At 49.1% G+C, this 27,181-nt stretch overlaps 1 protein-coding gene and 1 long non-coding RNA gene across 4 annotated transcripts in view; one reads left to right on the top strand and one right to left on the bottom strand.

The window, feature by feature from the left end:
• The window catches only part of LOC122541401 (hepatic and glial cell adhesion molecule-like), a 47,416-nt gene extending 39,957 nt beyond the window's left edge, over positions 1-7,459 (top strand). For all 3 annotated transcript variants that reach the window (XM_087979338.1, XM_087979337.1, XM_087979336.1), the window contains 3 exons: positions 3,437-3,519; positions 6,387-6,436; positions 6,803-7,459. In XM_087979338.1, coding sequence (XP_087835464.1) covers positions 3,437-3,519; positions 6,387-6,436; positions 6,803-6,833 — 164 coding nt within the window. In that variant the 3' untranslated portion in view covers positions 6,834-7,459. The remainder of the gene's footprint in view (positions 1-3,436; positions 3,520-6,386; positions 6,437-6,802) is intronic.
• Positions 1-26,844, bottom strand: part of LOC148140408 (uncharacterized) — a 33,812-nt gene extending 6,968 nt beyond the window's left edge. The window contains exons 1-3 of the long non-coding RNA XR_015753052.1: positions 26,709-26,844; positions 16,692-16,844; positions 12,387-12,469 (exon numbers count right to left, since the gene is read on the bottom strand). This is a non-coding gene — a long non-coding RNA (uncharacterized LOC148140408). The remainder of the gene's footprint in view (positions 1-12,386; positions 12,470-16,691; positions 16,845-26,708) is intronic.
• Positions 26,845-27,181: the final 337 nt, after the last annotated feature.

The following is a 27,181-nucleotide window of genomic DNA, read 5'->3' as shown; positions in this document are numbered from 1 at the left end:
TTCCACAGCGGCCTGGGCAGAGGGGATTCTCATTCTCGCATCGACCTCATTCTCGTGTGCCGTGTTTACCGATTCAGTGTGAGTCTGCGGCAGCCGCGCCCGCTCAACGCGGGGTCGATTCCCAATGTGTGTTTGGGCGCGATGGGCGTGCTGTCCGGGGTGGGGCAGGGAGGGGGCGCGGAGTCAGCCAGGGTGGGCTGAATGGCCTCCCTCCTCTGTGACCTTTCCCTCTCTGTTAACAGTGAGGCAAGCTTAAGGGGAACTGATGCAATAGCCCAACTCTGTTGTAACACTCAAAGTCTGGTGACATTTCACCAACACACACCCATCAGGTATTTCTGATGTAGACGTTCCAGCACGGAGCGGGAGGCTACTCCTGGAAAATTCCTCGGTGTCGGATCAGGATTTCCCAACCAGAAAGCTGACGCCTGAGGAGGAGAGATTAAACACACCAGCAGGGTGCCTTTTATTTGGTGGGGGGGGGGGGGGGGGGGCACTTGCACCGAATATTTCCTGAACTGTTCAAAGTTCGGCGCAAGTTTTGACGTGTCGAAGAGAGACGCTTGTGCTAGGATTTTCTGCCTTGCTGTTTCCCGTGAGACAGCAGATCTCCGAATCTCACTTCCTCCCTGGGATCCACACTTCCCCTTTGCGAGGTTTGTCTTTTTGCCTCACCTCATCGTTTCGCTGCGTCCCGCGATTTTCAGGCCCTTGGTGTGAATTCCAAACCCTCCCCCCCCCCCGCCGCAGTGTTAAAACAAGTACCCGAGAATTTCACCAGTGGTAAGCAGAGACAGTGGTGGGAGCCTAAGAGGGGATTTACACAGAGGCTAGGACTGAGGTACCAAATGGGTGCTTTGAATCTGGGTGCTTACCATCTGGAAGTAGGTCATTTGGCCCATCAGGTCCACAACTCCTCCCTTCCAAAGAGCATCCCACCCAAACTCTTATCATTCTGTGTTTGCTGTGGATAACCTACCTGGGCGTGTACATCTCTGGGCATTTTAGATTAGATTCCCTACAGTATGGGAAACGGGCCCTTCGGCCCAACAAGTCCATGCCAACCCTCTGAAAAGCAACCCACCCATTCCCATTCCCCATATTTACCCTTGACTAATGCACCTAAAACTACGGGCAGTCCACCCTGACCTGCACATTTTTGGATTGTGGGAGGAAACCGGAGCACCCGGAGGAAACCCACGCAGGCACGGGGAGAATGTGCAAACTCCACACAGTCAGTCGCCCGAGGGTGGAATCGAACCTGGGTGCTATGAGGAAGCAGTGCTAACCACCGAGCCACCCTTAGTATCTGTCTTCATCCAGCAAGAAAATGTAATGCTGATGACACAGTTCGCAAGGGGGTCAGGTGAGGTATTCAATGTGGCAGCGCATAGCGGTAATGTCACTGCATCAGTGATCCCAGACAACACTCCAGGGGTTCAAATCCCACTCTAGCAGATGGAGAGATTGGAGTTCAATTTATGTTTTGAAAGTCTGGAATTGTCAAAAACAGAACTGACCCCCAATGTCGTGAAAACCCATCTTGTTCACTGTAGCCAGGAAATCTGCCTCCTTACCCCGCCTGTCCGACATGTGACTCCGGGTTCAGAGCGACGTGATTGACTCTAAACTGGGCGATTCGGGGTGGTCAGTAAATGCTGGTCTTGTCACATCCCGTGAGAGGGAGTAAGGGAAGGATTGAGAAAGGAGGGTGTTGGATTGGGTGGTTCGCCTGCCCGAATACAGCTGCCAGCTGAAAGGGTCTCCTTTTGGTTTCAGCAAGATTTTACGAAGGCTGGTAACGCACACCCTGATGGCCTTTCAGTGGACAGCTCATCCTCCTGCAGCAACAAAAGTACTGTCAGCCCTGGAGCTGAACCCACCCAACCACTCGTGAACTCTTTACTAGGTTCCCTACTGGATGGAAACAGGCCCTTCGGCCCAACAAGTCCACGCTGACCCTCTGAAGAGTAACCCACCCAGACCCATTCCCCTACCCTACATTTACCCCTGACTAACGCACCTAACACTACAGGCAATTTAGCATGGCCAATCCACCCTGACCTGCACATCTTTGGACTGTGGGAGGAAACCGGAGCACCCAGAGGAAAGCCATGCAGTCATTGGGAGAACGTGTAAACTCCACACAGACAGTCGTCCGAGGCTGGGATCGAACTCAGGTCCCTGACACTGTGAGGCAACAGTACTAACCACTGAGCCACCATGCCACCCCAGTTAGTCATTCCACAGGATGTGGGTGTTGCTGACTGGTCTGATATTTATCATCCATCCCTTTATTGCCCAAAGGGTATTGACCCATTGTTCAGGGGCAACCATATTGGTGTGGGTCTGGAGTCACGTGTAGGCTAGACCACCACCAACACTCACACTTGTCACCCTTACACTCCAAATTCAGATTCTCTATAAGGTTCATAAAAGATTTAGATTAGATTAAATTCCCTACAGTGTGGAAACAGGCCCTTCAGCCCAACAAGCCCACACCGACCCTCCGAAGAGCAACCCACCCAGTCCAATTCCCCTACACTTACCCCTTCACCTAACACTATGGGCAATTCACCCTGGCCAATTCACTCTAACCTGCACATCTTTGGACTGTGGGAGGAAACCATACAAGGATGTTGCCAGGGTTGGAGGGTTTGAGCTCCAGGGAGAGGCTGAACAGGCTGGGACTATTTTCCCTGGAGCGTCGGAGGCTGAGGGGTGACCTTATAGAGGTTTACAAAATCATGAGGGGACATGGATAGGATAAATAGACAAAGTCTTTTCCCTGGGGTGGGGGAGTCCAGAACTAGAGGGCATAGGTTGAGGGTGAGAGGGGAAAGATATAAAAGCGACCTAAGGGGCAACGTTTTCACGCAGAGGGTGGTACGTGTATGGAATGAGCTGCCAGGGGATGTGGTGGAGGCTGGTACAATTACAACATTTAAAGGCATCTGGATGGGTACATGAATAGGAAGGGTTTGGAGGGATATGGGCCGGGTGCTGGCAGGTGGGACTAGATTGGGTTGGGATATCTGATCGGCATGGACGGGTTGGACCAGAGGGTCTGGTTCCATGCTGTACATCTCTATGACTCTAACTAAAATTCCACAGTGGGACTCGAACCCAGGGTTCCCAGGACCTCACCTGGGATAGTGGATTAATAGGAGAAAGTGAGGACTGCGGATGCTGGAGAGTCAAGAGTCGAGAGTGAGGTGCTGGAAAAGCACAGCAGGTCAGGCAGCGTCCGAGGAGCAGGAGAGTCGATGTTTCGGGCATAAGCCCTTCTTCAGGAACCTCTGGATTAATAGTCCTGCGATAATACCAGTTGTGCATTGCCTCCTCCCTCCCCCCACCCCTCCCCACCACTCCAATCGCTCCAAACGTGGTACACCTCATCTGTGAATTAACACATCTCATTTTGCGGCCCACACAGACAGAAAACAGAGGAGAACGCAGCAACTGAGAGGCTCAGCTGAGGAACCGACTAAGGAGAATCCCGACCAGCCCGTGGGACCTGTAAGTATCGGGATAGGAAAGACAAGCTGGTTATGGTCTCCTCTGTAAGTTGTCCCAGGGCCTGCTGCCAATATCACATCAATCCACTTTCACCCATTACCCAGGTGCAGGTGGCACTCCTGGTACAGGAACATCTCGGGTTTCAAATCCTCAGCCTTGTTTCCGGATCCTTCCGTTCCCCTCACCCCACCCAATGTCGGGCATCTCCTCCAGCCCGCACAACCCACAATTCCCTGCTTGGAATCGATCCACCGTAAGGTGAGGTCGTAACTTCATCTATCTCATCCTTAAGCTCTGCAGTTCCTTCCCTGAGCTTCTCCTCCACCTCACTTCCTGTCTCCATCTCTCTCTCTCTCTCTCTCTCTCTCCCCCCACCTCCCTCCTCCTTTCAGTATTCACAGAGGTGCTCACTGATTCAATCCCAATGCACAGGGTCGCAGAGGAGAATGGCAACTCGGTAATCGGCTTGTTCAGAGAGTGGGTATGGATGTGACGGGTCCAATGGCCTCAGCCTGTGGAATGGCTGTCTTCCAGACCTTCCCTCTTGACCATGTTTTCAGCTTCATGCCCGATTTGTAAAAGTCCTGGAAAGACCCTGAAGGTGTTTTATGACAGTAACCACCCAGATTGGGAATTATCTATATCACTATCCCTTCACTGCCCTGGCCACACAGACTGCAGCGGTTCGAGAAGGCAGCTCACCCCCACCTTCTCAACAGCAAATAGGGACAGGCGATAAATGATGAAAAGTCAAAACGCCACTCCCCGTTAACTCTGTGCCATTCAGTTACAATCCCTACAGCGTTGGAAGTGGGCCATTCAGCCCGTCGAGTCCACACCACCCCTCTGAGGAGCTTTCCACCCACACCCTTTACCCAATATCTCCCATGGCTCACCCACACATCCCTGAACACTATGGGACAATTTAGCATGGCCAATCCACCCTAACCTACACATCCCTGAACACTATGGGACAATTTAGCATGGCCAATCCACCCTAACCTACACATCCCTGAACACTGTGGGACAATTTAGCATGGCCAATCCACCCTAACCTACACATCCCTGAACACTATGGGACAATTTAGCACGGCCAATCCACCCTAACCTACACATCCCTGAACACTATGGGACAATTTAGCATGGCCCATCCACCCTAACCTACACATCCCTGAACACTGTGGGACAATTTAGCACGGTCAACCCACCCTAACCTTCACATCCCTGAACACCATGGGATAATTTAGCATGGCCAATCCACCCTAACCTACACATCCCTGAACACTATGGGACAATTTAGCACGGCCAATCCACCCTAACATACACATCCCTGAACACTATGGGACAATTTAGCACAGCCAATCCACCCTAACCTACACATCCCTGAACACTATGGGACAATGTAGCACGGCCAATCCACCCTAACCTACACATCCCTGAACACTATGGGACAATTTCCCACGGCTAATCCACCCTAACCTACACATCCCTGAACACTATGGGACAATTTAGCACGGCCAATCCACCCTCACCTGCATATCCCTGGACACTATGGGACAATTTCCCACAGCCCATCCACCCTAACCTCCACATCCCTGAACACTATGGGACAATTTAGCACGGCCAATCCACCCTAACCTACACATCCCTGAACACTATGGGGCAATTTCCCACGGCCAATCCACCCTAACCTGCACACTCCTGAACATTATGGGATAATTTAGCATGGCCAATCCACCCTAACCTACACATCCCTGAACACTATGGGACAATTTAGCACGGCCAATCCACCCTAACCTACACATCCCCGAACACTATGGGACAATTTAGCACGGCCAATCCACCCTAACCTACAAATCCTTGAACACTATGGGGCAATTTAGCACAGCCAATCCACCCTAACCTACAAATCCCTGAACACTATGGGACAATTTAGCACAGCCAATCCACCCTAACCTACACATCCCTGAACACTATGGGACAATTTAGCACGGCCAATCCACCCTAACCTACACATCCCTGAACACTATGGGACAATTTAGCACGGCCAATCCACCCTAACCTACACATCCCTGAACACTGTGGGACAATTTAGCACGGCCAATCCACCCTAACCTACACATCCCTGAACACTATGGGACAATTTAGCATGACCAATCCACCCGAACCTACACATTCCTGAACACTATGGGACAATTTAGCACGGCCAATCCACCCTAACCTACACATCCCTGAACACTGTGGGACAATTTAGCACGGCCAATCCACCCTAACCTACACATCCCTGAACACTATGGGACAATTTAGCATGACCAATCCACCCGAACCTACACATCCCTGAACACTATGAGGCAATTTAGCACGGCCAATCCACCCTAACTTGTACATCCCTGGGTGGAAACCCATGCAGTCACCCGAGGTGGGAATTGAACCCAGGTCCCTGGCGCTGTGTGGCAGCGGTGCTAACCACTGAGCAACCCGTGCCACCCTTTGCCCAAAGTGAAGACTGCAGAAATACGTTGCAAACCGCCTCGCCTCTTGACTGTTTAATACTGACAACCATGAAAAGCTGCCTGTCTCAAGGCAGAGACGTCACAAGCATCCAAGTCAGAGCAAAGAGAGTGTAATACTCAAACTAAGGGATATGAGACACAACTTGTACTGATGTATTTGATGGGGGAGTGACCTTGGAGGCGAGTGGGATGCGAGATGTCTGCCAATTGAGCCACTGTGCTGCCCCAAACTCAGTTGGAAATTGGGCTGCTTTGTGAACCTGGGGTCATCTTTGTGCCATGAACTGACCCAGAGGGATGAGGATAATTGTTGGAACGATTTCACTGATCGGAGTTTCTTATTGATCCCCAAAGGAGCAGGTGCCGCTACAAGCAGTTTCTGAAGAAAATGGATTGAACACAAGGTACAGTGTCCATCGCCTGTGATTGGTCACCCACCCCTTCCTTAACTCGACCAGCAGTAACAGGCTGGCTGCACGGTTGCGCCGAATCGCTGCTGGAGACCAGCCTGACCCTGTCGAGAGAGTGTGGAAAAGCACAGCAGGGTCAGGCAGAATCCGAGGAGCAGGAGAGTCAACGTCTCGGGCATAAGCCCCTCATTCTCCTGCCCCTCGGACGCTGCCTGACCCTGCTGTGCTTTTCCAGCCCCACGCTCTCGACTCTGATCACCAGCATCTGCAGTCCCCACCTCCTCCCAGCCTGACACTGCGCAGGCTCCCCAAACTTTGGTTTTCTCAATGGCATATCACCCTTTTATCTTCCTTCTGCAGGCACTGTGAGGAGGAACCCCATCAGACCTAGCAGCACTGCCATCCAACGTGGGAAACCCGATCCCAAATATTGCCACCCTTTCACCAGGAAGAATTCTCCCTAAAGGAAAAGGGAAGTGACAAACCCTGGGGGGGGGGGATGTGGGTATTATCGCCAAACGGTTCATCCAGAGAGCCTGCTAATGTTCCGGGCTTCAAATCACAGAATTTGGGTTCGAGGATGAATCTCAGAATTGAACGTCTCCTGATGGCCGTGAAAGTCTGGAGCAGAACGCCATCTTGTTCAGGTTCGTCAGCAAATCCTGTGTGTGAGTCCAGCCCCAGAGCCTCCTAACTGCTCTTTGAGGAATTAGGGATGGGCATTGACTGCTGACCCAGCTAGTGACACCCACATGCGATGAAAGATTAAATTTTTTTAAAAAAAGAGGTGTGGAACAGGCAAGAAGCAACTGTCCAAACTCAGGAACACTAATCCAGTGAAGGGATCTCATTGGTGCTAACCATAACGCGACCTCCGTCCACTGACTACTGTCCCCCCACCCCCTTGTTTCATAAGGCCATTGCAACGGGAAAGCTCTCTGGCCCAGTGAAAATCTGACCCTTGCAATTTAAAATGAAACTTCTCCAATAATATCAGCCTCTTGGAGCACCGGTTAACGTGGTCGTGTGGTTATTCGATATGTTGGCGTTTTTCAGTGCGTTGTTACACCTGATCTAACACAGTGGTTCAGCCAGTTCCTTTCCACATAAGCAAACAACTCTCATCGTAACAAACATTAACCAGCTGCGGGATCGGCCATTCGGCCCTTCAAACCTGTTCCACCAATCATTATGTCACAGGTAGACAGGATTGTGATGGAGTCATTTAGTCCACTTGCCTTTATAGGTCAGTGCGTTGAGTGTCGGAGTCGGGAGGGTCATGGTGCGGCTGTACAAGCTCAGGTCACTTTTGGTTATACTGAATTCGATTCTGGTCTCCTTCCTATCGGAAAGACGTTGTAAAACTGGAAAGGGTTCAGAAAGCTTTTGAAGGATGTTGCCAGAGTTGGAGGGTTTGAGCTACAGGAAGAGGCTGAACAGGCTGGGGCTGTTTTCCCTGGAGCATCGGAGGCTGAGGGGTGACCTCCTAGAGGTTTACAAAATCATGAGGGGCATGGATAGGGTAAATAGGCAAAGTCTTTTCCCGAGGGTGGAGTGAGTTCAAAACTAGAAAGACATAGGTTTAGGGTGAGAGGGGGAAGATATAAAAGGGAACCAAGTGGGGACTTTTTCCACACAGAGGGTGGTGCGTGTATGGAACGAGCTGCCAGAGGAAGTGGTGGAGGCTGGTACAATTACCGCATTTAAAAGGCATCTGGATGGGTATATGATTAGGAAGGGTTTAGAGGGATATGGGTCAAGTGCTGGCAAATGGAACTAGATTAGATTAGGATAACTGGTCGGCATGGGTGAGTTGGACTGAAAGTCTGTTTCTGTGCTGTCCATCTCTATGATTGATTATCCAACTCGACCAGCCTCTTGTTTCTATTCCCCCATCGTGCACTGTTTGAGCTCTTTAGCCCAAAAGTGCTGGACCCAATCTTCTTGAAAACATTCCAGTCACTTGGAGTCGACTCTTTTCAGTGGTCAGGAATTCCCGCTCCTCTCCCCATCTCAGTCCCGAGCGGTTTGGTCTGTGACCTCCTGGGTCTAGACTCCCCGGCTCAGCGGGAACATCCTCCCTGCATCTAACCTTGTCTGGATTTGACGGGTTTCTCTGAAAATGCCAGCCCTCATTCTTTGGGAGATCACATGGCAGTGAGAGCCGATAGGCTGGAGGTGCTCAAACACAGAGCAACCAGGAGGAGGAGAGGCCGTTGGGAAACAAGAAAGGACTCTTACACTGGCCACTGGCTTCACACACACACACACAGACACTGGGAGGTCCTCCCATCTCCCGACTCCAGCCTGGGATTTTCTCCTGGTTATAGAGTAGATGGAGAAGGAGCTCCGTTTTCCTGTGGACAATATAGTACTGGCTGTGGCTCAGTACATAGGATTCCTTTCTCTAAGGCAGGAGGCCACGGGTACTGAGGAACATACGTAAGGCTTTCATAGAAATCATCATAATCAAATCCCTTTAATCCACACTGATTCTCTGAACACCCAATCCCCATGGCTAACCCACCTAACCTTCACATCCCTGGACACTAAGGGGCAACTGAGCATAACCAATCCACCCTGACCTGCAGATCTTTGGACTGTGAGAGGAAACCCACGCAGACACTGGGAGAATATGCAAGCTCCACACAGACAGTCGCCCGAGGCTGGGATCGAACCTGAGTCCCTGGCGCAGTGAGGCAGCAGTGCTCACCACTGAGCCACTGCACTGCTTTGTGTGGGGTGAGTGGGTTCGCCATGGTAAATGCGGGGTTACAGGGACAGGGTGGAGGGTCGGCGCAGCCTCGATGGGCCGAGCGGCCTTGTAGAGATATTCTGTGACTTCAGGGTGCTGAAGCCCAGGGTGGGAAACGCAGCTCCCCGAAGACACACACACGGCGGCGGGGGGGGGGGGGGGGGGGGGGGTCTGTGACAGGAATGGCTTGGCAGTAGTGCCACATGCCGGTCTGACGTGCCCACATTCTGACCAGGCCGGAATTGGCAGCTCAACTAAAACTCAGCAGGCACGGTGCCCAGGGTCGGACAAAGGCATCTCACAAGCCGGGTGTGCTCTGTCAGAAGAAAAGTACATTGAAAACATTGGTGGTTTGGCAGATGAAAATAAAAACCCTCCTTTGCCATCCCTGGGGGCGGCCTGCGACCACCTCCAGCCCAGATCGCACCCCCCACCCCCCTCCCCCCGTGTGTCCACAGACAGCCCACCTCCCTCTATCTATGTGCTTCCCCTGCCCAGCGGTCTGCCTCTGTGCTCTCTGGTCTCTCCCACAGCAGCCGTCCGGTCAAGTCATCCCAGGATACGAGATGTTCCAACAAGATTGCCTCTCATTCCTTCACATGCGAGGCGAACTCTCGCTCAAACGGATTTACTTTCTGCCAACAAGATGTGACCGAAGCTGTAGACACCACCCCAGTTGGCACGGCCTCACCAACTTTATAAACACCGTGTACGCACTATCCCTCCTCCTGCATCCCACTCCTCTGCAATAAATCGCAACTTGCTACTCACTTCCCTCATCACTTGGCCTTACCCGCGAACCAACCTTTTCAGATTCATGTATCGGGACACCCAGATCCCTCTGCACCTCCCAATCCTGCAAGCGCTCTATGCTTAAACATCGCGGCTCTTCCATTCCATCCCGAACGAGGGGGTGAATGGATTTGAACTGAATTTATTGTCACGTTTACTGAGGCAGTGAAAAGCTTGGTCAGGTTACGCCGGAAACCTTGCCTTCTCCACCTCCTGACGCTGCCTGGCTCGCAGTGCTCTTCCAGCCCCCTGACTGTCTCCTTTGCGTTCCAGCATCTGCAGGTTTCATTCCCCCCCACCCCTGCCATGTCGACATTCCCATCCACTTGGGCCCTGCCCTCCAAGTCCTGGGTATAAACTGTAAATAATTCTTGATGGCCAAGTGCCGATCCCTGGAGCACACCACCCATTACCCCTGCCAACCCCAGAGGTATCCCAGTCACTCCTGCTCTGCGCTCCTATTGGCTAACCAATTCCCTATCCATGCCAACATTATGAGCTCTTACTTTTCCTTCAGATTTTTTAACCTTGCCAATGTCTAATGGGAATCTAAATCTCTCCCCAAGTTCCCCTTCCTCCACACGGTTTGCTACTTCCTCAAAGAACTCCAACGGCTTAATAATTTCCCTTTCACAAAAGCATGGTGACTCAGCCCGATATCACTAAGTGCCATTTTTACTAAGAGATTGCCACATGAATGGATGTCAAGCTGACTGGCCTTAGCTTCCCCCTTGTTTGAAAGGAAGAGTCACATTTCTATTTTCCAATATGGGGGACCTTTCCCGGCATCAATTGAAAATTAAACCCAATGCATCTGCCTGTGTGCAGCATTCTTTGTCATTCTTCAGCCCAGTGGATTCACACCAACCCTCAAAAGAAAAATCCACCCCCCCCCTATATTTACCCCTGACCAATCCACCCTAACCTCCACATCGCTGAACACTATGCAGTGCTGACCACTGTGCCACCCACAAAATCCAGCTTAGGGTGGATTGGCTGTGCTAAATTGCCCCATAGTGCCCAGGGATGTGTAGGTTAGGGTGGATTGGCCGTGCTACATTGTCCCATAGTGTTCAGGGATGTGTAGGTTAGGGTGGATTGGCCGTGCTAAATTGTCCCATAGTGTTCAGGGATGTGTAGGTTAGGGTGGATTGGGCGTGCTAAATTGTTCAATAGTGTTCAGGGATGTGCAGGTTAGGGTGAATTGGCCGTGCTAAATTGTCCCATAGTGTTCAGGGATGTGCAGGTTAGGGTGGATTGGCCGTGCTAAATTGTCCCATAGTGTTCAGGGATGTGTAGGTCAGGGGAATTGGCCGTGCTAAATTGTCCCATAGTGTTCAGGGATGTGTAGGTTAGGGTGGATTGGCCGTGCTAAATTGTCCCATAGTGTTCAGGGATGTGTAGGTTAGGGTGGATTGGCCGTGCTACATTGTCCCATAGTGTTCAGGGATGTGTAGGTTAGGGTGGATTGGCCGTGCTAAATTGTCCCATAGTGTTCAGGGATGTGTAGGTCAGGGGAATTGGCCGTGCTAAATTGTCCCATAGTGTTCAGGGATGTGTAGGTTAGGGTGGATTGGCCGTGCTACGTTGTCCCATAGTGTTCAGGGATGTGTAGGTTAGGGTGGATTGGTCATGCTGAATTGTCCCATAGTGTTCAGGGATGTGTAGGTTAGGGTGGATTGACCGTGCTAAATTGTCCCATAGTGTTCAGGGATGTGTAGGTTAGGGTGGATTGGCCGTGCTAAATTGTCCCATAGTGTTCAGGGGTATGCAGGTTAGGGTGGATTGGCCGTGCTAAATTGTCCCATAGTGTTCAGGGGTATGCAGGTTAGGGTGGATTGACCGTGCTAAATTGTCCCATAGCGTTCAGGGATGTGTAGGTTAGGGTGGATTGGCCGTGCTAAATTGTCCCATAGTGTTCAGGGGTATGCAGGTTAGGGTGGATTGGCCGTGCTAAATTGTCCCATAGTGTTCAGGGGTATGCAGGTTAGGGTGGATTGGCCATGCTAAATTGTCCCATAGTGTTAGGTGTAGGGGTCAAATGTAAGGGAATGGGTCTGGGTGGGTTGCTCTTCGGCGGTCGGTGTGGATTTGTTGGGCCGAAGGGTCTGTTTCCACACTGTAAGTAATCTAAGCTGTGCGTCGTTGGCCTGTGGGAGGAAACCCACGCAGACACGGGGAGAATGTGCAAACTCCACATAGACAGTCGCCCCGAGGCTGGAATCGAACCTGGGTCCCTGGCGCAGTGAGGCAGCAGGGCTAACCACCGTGCCACCCCATGAGATGGGAACGCAGGGAATGGAGTAGGCTGTTCAGTCTTTTGAGCGTGCCATACAATCATCGTGGATCGAACACTTCAATGCTTTTTACCCACCCCATCCCCAGAATCCTCTATACCTGGTCATCGGATATCTTTCAATCTCTGCCCTCAACTTCCAACACGGCCCTCTGAGGTTAGAGCGTTCCAAAGCTTCGGAATCCTATGAGTAAAAATAAATTCTCCTCATTTCACCTCTCACTGCTTAACTCCAGAGAATACAGACACAGTTTACCCAATCTGTCTTTAGTGGAGACTCCAGTCACCCTGAAACAAGCTGAGTGAATCCTCGGAGAATACAGAAGTAGGGAAGTGTTGCTTCAGTTAGTTTCACAAGGCACTGGGAAGACCACATTATTGTGTTACTGTACTGTGTACCACCTTCAGGAGGAGCATTGAGAAGGTTCACTAGATCGATTCCAGAGATATGGGGATGTCTTGTGAGGAGAGTATGAACACTTTAGGCCCATACTCTCTAGGATTCAGAAGAATGAGAGGAGATCTAATTGAGGGACAGTGCGCAAACAGACCCTTCAGTCCAACCAGACCATACCCAATACAATCCCAAACTAAACTATCCCCACCTGCCTGCTCCAAGCCTACATCCCTCTAAACCTTTCCTGTCATGCACTTGATTAGGTTAGATTCTCTAGTGTGAGGGAACAGGCCCTTCAGCCCAACAAGTCCATACCAGCCCTCCAAAGAGTAATGGGCAATTGAGCATGGCCAACTCACCCATGACCTGCACACCTTTGGACTGTGGGAGGAAACCGGAGCAAGGCCACGCAGGGGAACGCGCAAACTCCACACAGATCAGTCACCCGAGGCAGGGATCGAACCTGGGTTCCCGGCATTGTGAGGCAGCAGTGCTAACCACTGAGCCACTCCAAATACTTATCCAACTATTTTTAAACGTTGGAATTGTGGAGAAATTTCGAACGAGAGATCGTCGTTTCAGGGTAAGGGAGGAGCAGATTTAAAACAGAAACGAGGAGAAATTATTTCTCTCAAACAGTCGGGAATCAGTGGATTTTACTATCCCAGAGTGCCAGAATGCTGGGGGGAATAGAGTAAATTTAAGGAGGAGACAGACAGAGTTTTAATTATGTACGGGTTGATGGGTTATGGGACAGCAGGCAGGGGAGTGGAGTTGAGGTCGAGATGAGATCAGCCATTGTCGTATTGAAAGGCAGGGCAGGCTCAAAGGGGCAGAATGGCCACCACCTGCCCCCTCCCCCCCCCTTTCTTATGCTCTTGCATTCATTACACTCGCTTGATAACAATAGTATCCTTCCTGAGAGAAAGAGACCAAAACTGCAAGCAGTAAATAAAATATGATCCCCTGCTACACTGAACAATTGGTTTCGACAACAGCAGGACAATACAATTGACGCTTTGAAAAAAAAAACACAAAGAAAAACAATTAATAACCAGGAGACTAGAGTTCCCCCAATTGTGTTACTGTGGGAGGATTGATCTCTGAGCTCGCTGTGCGACCAAAACAAAAAGCTATTGAGTCTTTATGCGTCATTGGAACTGAGACAGAGTGTGCTGACTGTTGCAAGAGAATTTACTGTGCCTCATCAGTTAGTGTTAAAGTTGTAAAAAAATTTTTATTACCTGGAATTTGGAGCCCAGTACCAGGATATCGAATCCATGGTAACATTAATGGTCCGTTTAACTGTCCACATACATAGTTTGTGTCATCCTAATCTATTGGTAATGTTACAATCCCAGGCTTGACCTGTAATCTATGTTACAAACTCGGGCAAGACCAATTTACATTATGATCCTGGAGTGAGACCACTGTCTGTATTTTTAACCGGAAGGCACTTATAGAATCATAGAGGTGTACAGCTCGGAAACAGACCCTTCGGTCCAACCCGTCCATGCAGACCAGATATCCCAACCCAATCTAGTCCCACCTGCCAGCACCCGGCCCATATCCCTCCAAACCCTTCCTATTCATATACCCATCCAGATGCGTTTTGCAGTGTAATGGACAGGCCAAACGAATTAGCTTCATTGTCACACGTACCATATCCCTCCAAACCCTTCCTATTCACATTCCCAAATGTTGCGATTGCACCAGCCTCCAGCACTTCCTCAATAAATGAGAGGAATAGAGAAGCAAGACCTTCGGAACATCAGTCTTCCTGACCCAGGCCACGCCGGTGCCTAGTCTCAGGTGGACCCACCGAACTGAGAGTTGCCCCACTTTCGGTGCCAGCTCTTGGCCGCTGAGCCCACACTCCAAAGGTCCCTGAACCCGGCCGCCAGGGGCCAGGCCCCCGGGTCCCGCTTCGGCTGCCGGCTGTCGCCATCTTGAAGAGCCCACCACCGCCCTCCCCCGGTCACCAGAGGGAGCTCTGCTGCCGCCGTGGCCCCGATCGCCGGGGGTGGGTGGGGGGGGGGAAAACGTCTTGACAACTGCTGCCGGGAGAAACCGGGTCCACCGCGCTCTGCCTGCCGCCCGCTCTCGCTGCCACGCCGATGCCAATCAACCCTGCCACCGGCAACACGGGAGGGATGGTTCCACAGCCCCCCTACCCTGGGGGCAAGAGTCCACTCACTGCCCTGTCAACCCACTGCCATCAAATACTGTCATTCTATCAGCTTCCCCTGGCAGCTTATTCCATACACGTACCACCCTCTGTGTGAAAACGTTGCCCCTTAGGTCTCTTTTATATCTTTCCCCTCTCACCCTAAACCTATGACCTCTAGTTCTGGACTCACCCACCCCAGGGAAAAAACTTTGTCTATTTATCCTATCCATGCCCCTCATAAGGACCTCTATACGGTCACCCCTCAGCCTCCAACGCTCCAGGGAAAACAGCCCCAGCCTGTTCAGCCTCTCCCTGTAGCTCAGATCCTCCAACCCTGGCAACATCCTTGTAAATCTTTTCTGAACCCTTTCAAGTTTCACAACATCTTTCCGATGGGAAGGAGACCAGAATTTTACACAATATTCCACCAGAGGCCTAACCAATGTCCTGTACAGCCGCAACATGACCTCCCAACTTCTGTACTCAATACTCTGACCAATAAAGGAAAGCATACCAAACACCTTCTTCACTATCCTATCTACCTGTGACTCCACTTTCAAAGAGCTATGAACCTGCACTCCGAGGTCTCTTTGTTCAGCAACACTCCCTAGGACCTTTCCATTAATTGCATAAGTTCTGCAGCACCTCGCATTTATCTGAATTAAACTCCACCTGCCACTTCTCAGCCCATTGGCCCATCTGGTCCAGATCCTGTTGTAATCTGAGGTAACCCTCTTCGCTGTCCACTACACCTCCAATTTTGGTGTCTTACAAACTTACTAACTGTACCTCTTATGCTCACATCCAAATCTTTTATATAAATGATGAAAAGCTGTGGACCCAGCACCGATCCTTGTGGCACTCCAGTGGTCACAGGCCTCCGGTCTGAAAAACAACCCTCCACCACCACCCTCTGTCTTCTACCTTTGAGCCAGTTCTGTATCCAAATGGCTAGTTCTCCCTGTATTCCATGAGATCTAACCTTGCTAATCAGTCTCCCATGGGGAACCTTATCAAACACTTTACTGAAGACCAGATAGACAATGACTGTCTTCACCAAACATCGTTGTCACTTCTTCAAAAATCAAGTTAGTGAGACATGGTTTCCCAATGCACAAAGTTGACTATCCCTAATCTGTTCTTGCCTTTCCAAATGCATGTAAATCCTCAGGATTCCTTTCAACAACTTGCCCACCACTGATGTCAGTCTCACCGATTTATAGTTCCCTGGCTTGTCCTTACCACCTATCTTAAATAATGGCACTGTGTTAGCCAAGCCCCAGTCTTCCGGCACCTCACCTGTGACTATCGATGATACAAATATCTCAGCAAGAGGCCCAGCAATCACTTCTCTAGCTTCCCACAGAGTGCTGGGGTACACCTGATCAGGTCCTGGGGATTTATTCACCTTTATGCGCTTTAAGACACTTCTCCTTTGTAAAACGGTCCTTCGAATTTGGTTTGTGATCTTGTTGGAGACCAAGACTGTCTTATGGAATTTAAAATGGACAATGTTCAAATTCCAAGTAACTCATGGAAGTGAATAAACCCACAGGATTCCATGGTTCTGAATTGCACTGTTCACGGTTTTTAGGCAGGTCTATAATAATCGCAACTCATACTCTAATATTCCGTATTAACATGAGGCAAATATGGGTTAACAGGCAAACTGGGGTTGAGAATCCTGCAGATTGCAGACTGAAAGTCAATCACAGTCAACACAAATTCCTCAGAACAACACCACCGCTCCCCCCCAACCCCATGTTAGTGACATTGTAGGTCATCAAATCTCATTAAAACTGTCTCAGAGATTCACAACAAGGGATTTCAATTCCTCACCTATGAAGATATAGCCTCAAAGCCTCCAGATTCATCCAAGTGATAGCAGGTCCAAGAGACTTGAAGTGTGAGGATACAGTAAACCTCAGAACTTTCACCACTGTTCCCGGATTGAAAGATTCAGCAATAACCCTTTCTGGAATAAAGTGCTACCTGAGATGAAAGGGACATGAACAAACTGTTATAAAGAAATCAACAGCCACATGTCAATTGGCCACGCCTGGGAAAGAGGGGGTCAAAACTCTGTAAACAAACCACTTTAACATCTGCTTGGTAACCTGCTGTGTTGTGACAAATGGGCTATTAAGATTACCTGCATGTGGAAAGTCCTCAGGTGAAGGAATTGATGGGAGGACAGGCTGTGTTCAAACAGGCGGCAAACACTGAATGTAACAGCAACAGAGGAGCTACTCCTGATAAGAAAGTAAGCTACAGGCTTGATGACGCCAGCAATAAGGTCATGTCATGAGCTTAACCATGTCTAATAGGAATACAACTTCGGGAATCTTTAGCAGCAGAACTCTGGAGAATCGCACTGTGCAAGGATCGAACTCTGGGCATAGGCTCTCGGTTGGAATGGTAACTAAATCCCCCCCGTTAATCGGTCAAAAATCACATGACACCAAGTTATAATCCAACGGGTTTATGTGAAAACACCAACTTTCGGAGCGCTGCTCCTTCATGAGACGGAGGTGAGTAATGAAGTCCTTCGACACAGAATTTACAAGGAAAAGATCAAAGGGGTTGACTCCCTTACCTGAGGGACCTTGTTTTGGTTGCGACATGCAATGAAGTTTCAATAGTTGTTTGACTGCCTGTGAGATTTCTTAATGAGCAACCGAATGAAAGGTAATTTACACAAAACATTTGGTGTTCCCCAGGTGGCCTTCAAGATGAAGCATCACTCTGTTAAGACGATAAGATATTGGAGCAGAATGAGGCCATCTGGCCCATTCTCAGGGGGTGGTAGATGGGGTCTAACTTGATGTGTTTGTTGATACATCCACCGCCCCCTGAGAAAAAGAACAGGAAGTGACTTCACCACAGGAAATGACATCACCAACCCAAAGAAACCCAAACATATAAATAGAAAAGTAGGGATTATTTTCGCCTGAGCCCCACTGATCTTCTCAAAAAAAGATCGAGTCAATTCGAGGCGGTGAACTGAGACGCCGAAAAGGCACAGAGACAGGTTCTGGGGTCAGAAATGAAAGGTCAAGGAACCGGGAAGAAAGGGTGAAGTATTGCATCAAACGCAGCCCTAGCAACAAGTATCATTCCAAAGGGCAATGAGAGATTGTTGTGTTGTCACAGTTTTCCAACCAGAGGCAGTTTCTGTGGGACCCAGGCAAAAATTAAGGACCTAAGAGGTCATGTAATTCCGATTGGAGGGTGAAACCGCATCCCCTTTGGATCGGATCCAAGGAATGTGATTACAATCCCGACCCCAGCCACACTCAGTTCCTTGCATCCAGTCCTGGTACAAGCTGCAAGTAAAGGTGGAGATTCAATGCAACTCCAACTGTCAATCGACCAGTAACCGGGCCGTAAACCTGCTGTTTTTACAAAGTGAATCAAACAAACAGCAGAATTTGAAACGGGGATTGTTCGGGGGGGGGATAAACCCGAGAGAGCCAGTGATGAGAAGGGCTAGGACTTAGCTCCTGAAGTGTCAGAGAGTCATGACACGCTGTTTCGATACACATTCGTGAGGGCTGGAAAGAGAAACTGAGTGAAAGCTGGAACCCCAGCCCCCAGTTGATTCCCATATCCCTGTGACGATACTTTGAGAGAGAGGGTTGATTTGGAAGAGCAGGTGTTAGACAGGAGTTTACAAAGTTAAAAATCGCACAACACCAGGTTATAGGCCAACAGGTTTTATGTGGAAACACGAGCATTCGGAGCACCATTCCTTCATCACAACCACCTCCCAGATAAACCTGTTGGCCTATAACCTGGTGTTGTGCGATTTTTACCTTAGAGAGAGCGCGCGAGAGAGAGAGATAGAGAGGGTAAAGGAGTAGTCATGTTGAGGTTGTACAGGACGTTGGTGAGGGCTCTTTAGGAATACTGTGTCCAGTTCTGGTTGCCTGGTTATGGGAAGGATATGATTAAACTAGAGCGAGTTCAGAAGAGATTTACCAGGATGTTACCGGGTATGGAAGGTCTGAGTTATAAAGAAAGGTTGGATAGGCTGGGACCTTTTTCACCAGAGCTTAGGGAAGGCGACCTGAAAGAAATGTATAAAATAATGAGGGGTGTAGATACAGTGAATGGTAATTGTCTATTCCCTAGGGTGGGGGCTTTCAAGACTTGGGGACACAGTTTTAACGTGAGAGGAGAGAGATTTTAATAAGGCAGGAGAGGTCAATTTTGTTACGCAGAGGGTGGTTCGTGTGTGGAATGAACTTCCAGAGGAAGTGGTGGATGTGGATACAATTATCACGTTTAAAAGGCATTTGGATAAGTACATGAATAGGAGAGGTTTGGAGGGATATGGGCCAGGAGCAGGCAGGTGGGACTAGTTTAGTTTGGGATAATGCTCGGCACGGACTTGTTGGGATGACTGTTTGCGTGCTAGATGACTCTATGATTATGAATATAGATTCTACAGTTCAAGTACAGTAAGAGCATCTTGGTAAAAGCTTTCTTTGAGGAAGAAATCTGTCAGACTTTCTGTACAGAATCTTTCACAGGCGATAATCCCAATGGGCACAGGTTTTGGACGAACGAGATTCAGATTTAGGAACTGTGTAAACTGGTAACTGCAAATAAGAGCCAAACTGACCCGAGCCTTTTGGTTTTGAGCTTTCGATAAGCTATGAAGCTGACCATTGGAAACTGTGTGGCGAGCGTTTGCAAATGAAGGGCAGAGTCAGCGCCAGTTCTGAGTGGAAGTGGAGTAACAATAGGCCGCACCATGAGGGGTCATCGTACTAATGTGGGCACCACCCTCTCAGTCAGGGATGCAGAAGTCTTTACCTTCAACACCAGTCCTTCATCAAGTCCCTTTAGAGTTTGTGTACTGCTTAATACAACGACTGTGTGTCTTATTGTACAAATAACCACGCTGATGTGTGCAAACCATTTTGAATTCAACCCCAAATGCCCAGGCGCATAGAAGCAATGGAAGTGGTCAACATCAGGAAGAGAAAATGTGACTTCCGATGTGACAGATTTAGCTAGAGGAATCATTACATCGGATTGGCAAGATACATGAGGTCACCGTCGCCCTATAAAGGGAACATATGGAAGACATAAAAGAGATTTTGAGTAAGTGCAGAGGTTAAGGTTCTGCTGAATAGTCAGAGAATAAAAATGGAAATTAAAAGCATGAAGGGATATATTTGGTGGGAAAATATCTCGATTGGGGAATACACAACCCCTTGGGTTTGCATTATTTCCCTACTTGTTGTTGTTATTCTGTAAACTTAGATGTATCTTGCTTTTAATTACTGTTACATTTCAATGTTGATGTTGTAAGAAATGCAGAGCTAAAAATGGAGTTAGTTGATAATCTGAAAACTGGTGTGGCATAGGGCTCTTTCACAGTGATAGTTTATCTTCTTCATTGGCATGGTAATGACCCGATTTTGTTTTGTGATGTATTTGCTGATCATTATTTTGTAATGTGTATGTCTGCAGTGCGTATGGAAATAGTGCATTTTAGTTAACTTGCTAACGATGTCGCAACTCGACTTGGATGTAATCCGACGGGATGGAAAACGGCCAGTTATATGAGTGTTTGTTCATCATGTTAAAAATAATAAACAAAGAGAAGGAGCTATGATACTGTAAACCACAGACAAACTGCAGTTAACGCCCACTGTAAATGTGAAGCAGTTGCTGTAAGTTGGACTTATTTTAACTAATAAGTCAGGGATGTTTTAAAAGGGACCCATCCACCTTATATCCAACCACTGGAAACATCCAGAGGAAGGCAAACTGAAGCAAATTGCTGCCTATTGGCGGAGTCAGAAAGGTCATCTCAGCTACAGTACCTGGGGACAATGACAACCGCACTGTCCTTCCAGTCTATCCCTCTGCCATAGCCTATTTGTTTACCCTGTTAGTGTGTGTGTGTCTCAGTGTCTGTGTGAGACTGTGTGTGCATGCGTTGTGAGACTGTGTGCATGCATGCGTGTGTGAGACTGTGTGTGTGTACGTATGCGTGTGTGAGACTGTGTGTAAGTGCTAGCGTGTATGAGACAGTATGTGTATGTGTGTGAGACTGTGTGTATGTGCGTGAGACTGTGTGTGTATGTATGTGTGAGAGACTGTGTGTGTATGCGTGTATGAGACTGTGTGTATGTATGCATGTGTGAGACTGTGTGTATGTGTGTTTGAGACTCTGTGTTTGTATGTATGTGTGTATGCGCGTATGAAACTGTGTGTATGAGACAGTATGTGTATATATGTGTGAGACTATGTATGCACGCATGACACTGTGTGAGACAGTATGTGTATATATGTGTGAGACTGTGTGTATGCGTGTCTGAGACTCTGTGTGTGTATGCATGTGTGAGACTGTGTGTATGCGTGTTGGAGACTGTGTGTATGTGTGTGTGTGTATGCGCTTATGAAACTGTGTGTATGTGTGTGAGACTGTGTATGCACGCGTGACACATGTGTGAGACAGTAAGTGTGAGACTGTGTGTATGCGCTTATGAGACTCTGTGTGTGTATGCATGTGTGAGACTGTGTGTATGCGTGTTGGAGACTGTGTGTATGTGTATGTATGCGTGTATGAGACTGTGTGTACGTGTGTGTGTATGCGCGTATGAGACAGTATGTGTATATATGTGTGAGACTGTGTATGCACGCGTGACACTGTGTGAGACAGTATGTGTATATATGTGTGAGACTGTGTGTATGCGTGTCTGAGACTCTGTGTGTGTATGCATGTGTGAGACTGTGTGTATGCGTGTTGGAGACTGTGTATGTATGTGTGTATGCACGTATGAGACTGTGTGTATGTGTGTGAGACTGTGTATGCACGCGTGACACATGTGTGAGACTATGTGTATGCGCGTATGAGACTCTGTGTGTGTATGCATGTGTGAGACTGTGTGTATGCGTGTTGGAGACTGTGTGTATGTATGTGTGTGTATGCGTGTATGAGACTGTGTGTACGTGTGTGAGACTGTGAGTATGCACGTGTGACACTGTGTCTCTGCGTGTATGAGACTGTAAGTACTAGCGTGTATGAGACAGTATGTGTATATGTGTATGAGACTGTGTGTATGCACGTATGAGACTGTGCGTGTATGTATGTGTGTGAGACTGTGTGTATGCGCGTATGAGACTCTGTGTGTGTATGCATGTGTGAGACTGTGTGTATACGTGTTTGAGACTCTGTGTGTGTATGTATGTGTGTGTATGCATGTATGAGACTGTGTGAATGCACACGTGACACTGTGTCTATGTGTGTGTGAGACTGTGTGTATGCACATGTGAGTGTGTATGTGTCAATGTGTATCTGTATGCATGTCAATGTGTGTGTGTGTGTGTGTGTGTGTATATATGTGTGTGTGTATATGTGTGTAAAGTGGAGTTTATAAGAGATATCGAGTTGTTATCAGTGTGTTGTTGACCAATGATTTATTGTTGTTTAACTGCATTTCGAGTCTATTCCTTTGTAATAAATAGTAATTCTTGCTCAGTATATGTGAGAGACGATTTCGGTACAAACAATTGAGATGTGCATGACCCCAGAGTCTAAGGGGAATAGAGCCATAGGGGTAGGGTAAAACATGCTTCTCTATAATAAAGGACGAGACATCTGCTGCTACGGGTTGATAAGACCACTCACATTGACAGAGTAGAAAAACAAGTCCTTGACTGATAAGACTACAGGGTAGAAAAACAACTCGGGAAACGTCTGCTACAGACTTTGTGATAAGGGATGGAAAAATTCTGACTGTTTAGAATGTGAACCTCGTGACTCTTTAGAGCTATAGAGGGGAGGGACTTGTCCTGTATTTAATCAGAAACATTGTTAGCCTCGGGGCGCCTTTTTCTCAGAAGGGTGCCCAACTCTGCAGACTTGCTAATAAAACTTTGTTTTCCTGAATTTGTCTAGAGCGATTATTGAGAAGCGATTTTCGTTTCTAACAAACTTGGGGGCTCGTCCGATCAACACTCCGGCCGCGAGGGGGGCTGAGGAAGGACATCGGAGAAGGTGCACCCTGCCGAGTTCGGCAGTCCCTGATTCCTTGCTTGTCGCCCTGCGCGGCTTGAGCGAGTGATATCCGGAAGGCTCAGGAGAACAAAGGAGGGGTGTGGCCGAGGCAGTGGGGACGGTTAACGATCGAGTAATTTCGGTGCACCGAACCCAGGTAAGAACAGACTTGCGGGAACCGTCTTTCCGGAGGACTGGGGACCTGCGGAGTGCCTGTAGATTTTTCTACAGAGACGTGGGACTCAGGAATCTAGAGACCGGGGCTCGTCTGTGCGAGATTTTGCAGAGACTGTGTTTGCGGAGGAACGTGGACCTACGGGGTGCCTGTGATCTGTTTCACAGAGACGTGGGACACAGGAATCCAAAGACCGGGGGGTGCCTGCAAAGGGACCTGGGCGATCACGGGACTGAAGGTCCGGGAATTGGCTAAATAGTGATAGATTATCACGGGATAATACAGGAATCTCCGCTTTTACAAAGTCCTCGGCAATGGGAAATAAGGGATCCAAGGCAGATAAGGGAGAGGTAGGCTTGAGCGTAGACAATGAAAAATACCCCAGGGTACCTGACGATAGTCCGTTAGGAATGATGTTAAATAATTGGGATCGGGGTAGGAGAAAAGGAAAATCTAGAAAGAAGATGGTGAGATACTGTCAAACGTGGTCCCAAAAACCTATTCAGGGAGACTCAGTGTGGTGGCCTAAATTCGGCACTGATGAAGACTGGGTCCGGCAAGCTCTAATTTTATATGTCAATTCAAAACCTAATGTTACTCGGGAGGAAAGTGATTACGCCCTTTGTTGGCTACCAGTCACACTATCTTGCAAAATGAAGGTAACCAATGAAGACTCGAAAGGGCAGAAAGAATGGGAACCTTTAGATCACTTACCGCCGCCCTACGTGACCCCGTCTGCCCCGCAAAATAGTCCTTCGGGTGGCGACGATTCAGGGGAAGGGGAAGGAAGCAGGGAGGGACCACCCGGTGCCTCAGGAGTACAGACTAGATCTCAAGCTGAAAAGAGTCACAGACGAAACTCTGTCCCGATTGCAAGAATGAATCCACTCCAGGAAGTGCCCATGGGAGGCGCGGAAGGAGGGACGGGATATGTGAACGTCCCCTTAACGAGTACTGAAGTACGGAATTACAAGAGGGAGATGAAGGGCCTACTGGAGGACCCCATGGGCCTGGCTGAACAATTAGATCAGTTCCTGGGGCCAAATACTTACACGTGGGATGAGATGTATTCCATCATGGGAACATTGTTCTCTAGCCAGGAGCGACAGATGATACGACAAGCTGTGCTGTTGGTCTGGGAGAGAGAGGGAGGAGCAGGAGGGGAGCAGAAATTTCCCCTCACCGACCCCGGGTGGGATAAGCAAACGGAAGAAGGACGACGCAACATGAGGCACATGCGGGAATATTGGATAAAAGGAATAAGGCAGGCAGCCCCGAAGGGGCACAATTTTACCAGGGCCTTTGGGAATCATCAAAACCCGGAGGAAACCCCTACAGCCTTCCTAGACAGAATTAGGAAGAACTTGCAGCAGTTCGCTGGGGTGGACCCTGAGACGGAAGTGGGACAACAACTCATACGGGTAGAGTTTGTATCAAAAGCCTGGCCGGACATACGAAAGAAGTTAGAGAAAATGGATGATTGGGATAGTAAACCTCTGAGTGAACTACTACGGGAGGTGCAGAAGGTGTTTGTGAGAAGGGACGATGAGAAGCAAAAGAAGGCGACAAAGATAATGATGCAGACGGTGCAACAAGTGACAGCTGGAAGGAGGGAAAAGGGGGAGCCGTGGCAGGAACAGGAAAGGGGAGAGTCGTGGCAAGAGCAGAGGAAAAGAGGACCGGGGCCGGAACAAAGGAAGGGTGGAGGAACTCGAGGCCGCGACAGGGAAACGAGGAGGATACTCAGATGTTACTACTGTAATGAAGAGGGACATTTTAAGCGAGAGTGCCCCCGCTACAGGCGGGAAGTGCGGTCGTACGCCCTGATGGAGGAAGATTAGGGAGGTCGGGGGTTCCTACCCTTGGGGCAAAAGGACTATCAACAGGAACCCCTGGTAAACTTGAAAGTAGGGCCCCAAGGGTCGGAGATCACATTTATGGTGGACTCGGGAGCCGAAAGATCAAGTATAATCCAAATACCCCCCGGCGCCCGAGCAGGAAGAACAGTTATGGGGGTATCTGGCATTGGAGGAAAGACATTGCAAGTCCCAGTAGTGGAGGACGTGGAAATTGGGTATGAAAACAGAACTACTAAACGAGACCTCCTTCTACTGCCATCGGCGGGGTTTAATTTGTTAGGAAGAGACTTGCAGGTCAAACTAGGGATCGGAACGGTACCAAGTAACGGGGAAATGGTGGTAAGGTTGTTCGCCCTCACCGAAGAAGATGATCAACAAATAGACCTGGGAGTTTGGTACCGAGAGGGGAACAGAGGGGGTCTAAACATCAAACCTCTCCAAATCACCATGTTACCAGGAATAGGCCCGGTAAGAAGGAAACAGTACCCGATTGCTATGGAAGGATGGGAGGGGTTACAACCTGTGATAGAAAGATTAATCACAGATGGATTACTGGAGGAATGCATGTCCCCTTTCAATACTCCAATACTCCCTGTGAGGAAGCCGGACGGGACATATAGGCTGGTGCAAGACTTGCGGGGGTTGAATGAAGTAGTCCAGGCTAGATACCCGGTGGTACCCAATCCCTACACGTTAATGAGTAAAATTCACCCCGAACATGAATGGTTCAGCGTAATAGATCTGAAGGATGCTTTCTGGAGTTGCCCCCTTGACGAAGAAAGTCGGAACCTTTTTGCATTTGAATGGGAGAATCCCTTCACAGGACGAAAGCGACAGTTAAGATGGACAGTCTTGCCGCAGGGATTCACGGAGTCACCCAACTTGTTTGGACAAATACTAGAGCAGATCTTAGGAGGATTTCGGTGTAACGCGGAGAATCAATTGCTCCAATATGTCGATGATCTCTTACTGGAGAAAGTGAGGTCTGCAGATGCTGGAGATCAAAGGTGAAACTTTATTGCTGGAACAGCACAGCAGGTCAGGCAGCATCCAGGGAACAGGAGATTCGACGTTTCGGGCACAGGCCCTTCTTCAGGAATGAAGAAGGGCCTGTGCCCGAAACGTCGAATCTCCTGTTCCCTGGATGCTGCCTGACCTGCTGTGCTGTTCCAGCAATAAACTTTCAACGATGATCTCTTACTCTCAGGACTGAGAGAAGAGGAGGTACGAGCAGACACCGTTGCCCTGCTGAACTTCCTGGGGAAACAGGGCCTACGCGTCTCCAGGACAAAACTCCAGTTTGTGGAGCAAGAAGTAAGATATCTGGGCCATCAGGTCAGTAAGGGGCATCGCCGTATCACACCAGAACGAATATCGGGGATTACGGGTATGCCAATACCCAGGACGAAGAAGGAAATCAGACAATTCCTGGGGCTAGTAGGGTATTGCCGGATATGGATTGAAAGTTACACCACTCTAGTAAAGTTTTTGTACGACAAACTGGGACAAGAAGAACAAAAGCTGGACTGGTCAGATGAGGAGGAGCAGCGATTTAATATTATTAAAAGTAAACTGATCCGAGCTCCGGTATTGGCTTTACCCACCCTGAAGGAACCGTTCCAGTTATATGTTAATAGCGCCGGCGGAATTGCCCAGGGTGTGCTTACCCAGCTGCGGGCAGGGAAACGTCAGCCGGTTGCATTTTTGTCAAAGATGTTAGACCCTGTGTCACGTGGATGGCCGACCTGTATACAGGCAGTGGCAGCTACGGCAATGTTAGTAGAAGAGGCCCGAAAACTTACCTTAGGAGGAAGGATCACAGTATACTCCCCACATTCGGTTAGTACCATACTGGCTCAAAAGGCTCACCGCTGGTTAACAGACTCTCGCATCCTGAAGTATGAGACGATTTTGATGACCGGAGACGATCTCAATTTTGCAAAAGATCTCAGTTGCAACCCTGCCCAGGTTCTATACGGACGTCCTGCAGATGGGGAACAGGAGCATGATTGTGTGGAATTTGTAGACTTACAGACCAAAAGCCGAGAGGACCTGCAAGAGGCCCCGCTGGGTGAAGGACAGGAACTATACATCGACGGGTCCTCCCGGTGCATCAGTGGAGTACGATACAGTGGCTATGCTGTTATAGATGGTGCAACGAAACGGACGATTGAGTCCGGACGACTGCCCGGGAAGTGGTCAGCCCAATCCTGTGAGTTGTACGCCCTCCAGAGGGCCCTGAAGTTATTGGAAGGGAAAGTGGGGACCATATATA

The sequence above is a fragment of the Chiloscyllium plagiosum genome, unplaced genomic scaffold (assembly GCF_037043375.1).
Source record: "Chiloscyllium plagiosum isolate Xiang-an unplaced genomic scaffold, Cpla_swu_hap1 HiC_scaffold_35, whole genome shotgun sequence".
Classification (NCBI taxonomy): Eukaryota; Metazoa; Chordata; class Chondrichthyes; order Orectolobiformes; family Hemiscylliidae; genus Chiloscyllium; species Chiloscyllium plagiosum.
This window is presented reverse-complemented; position numbering and strand designations above follow the sequence as displayed.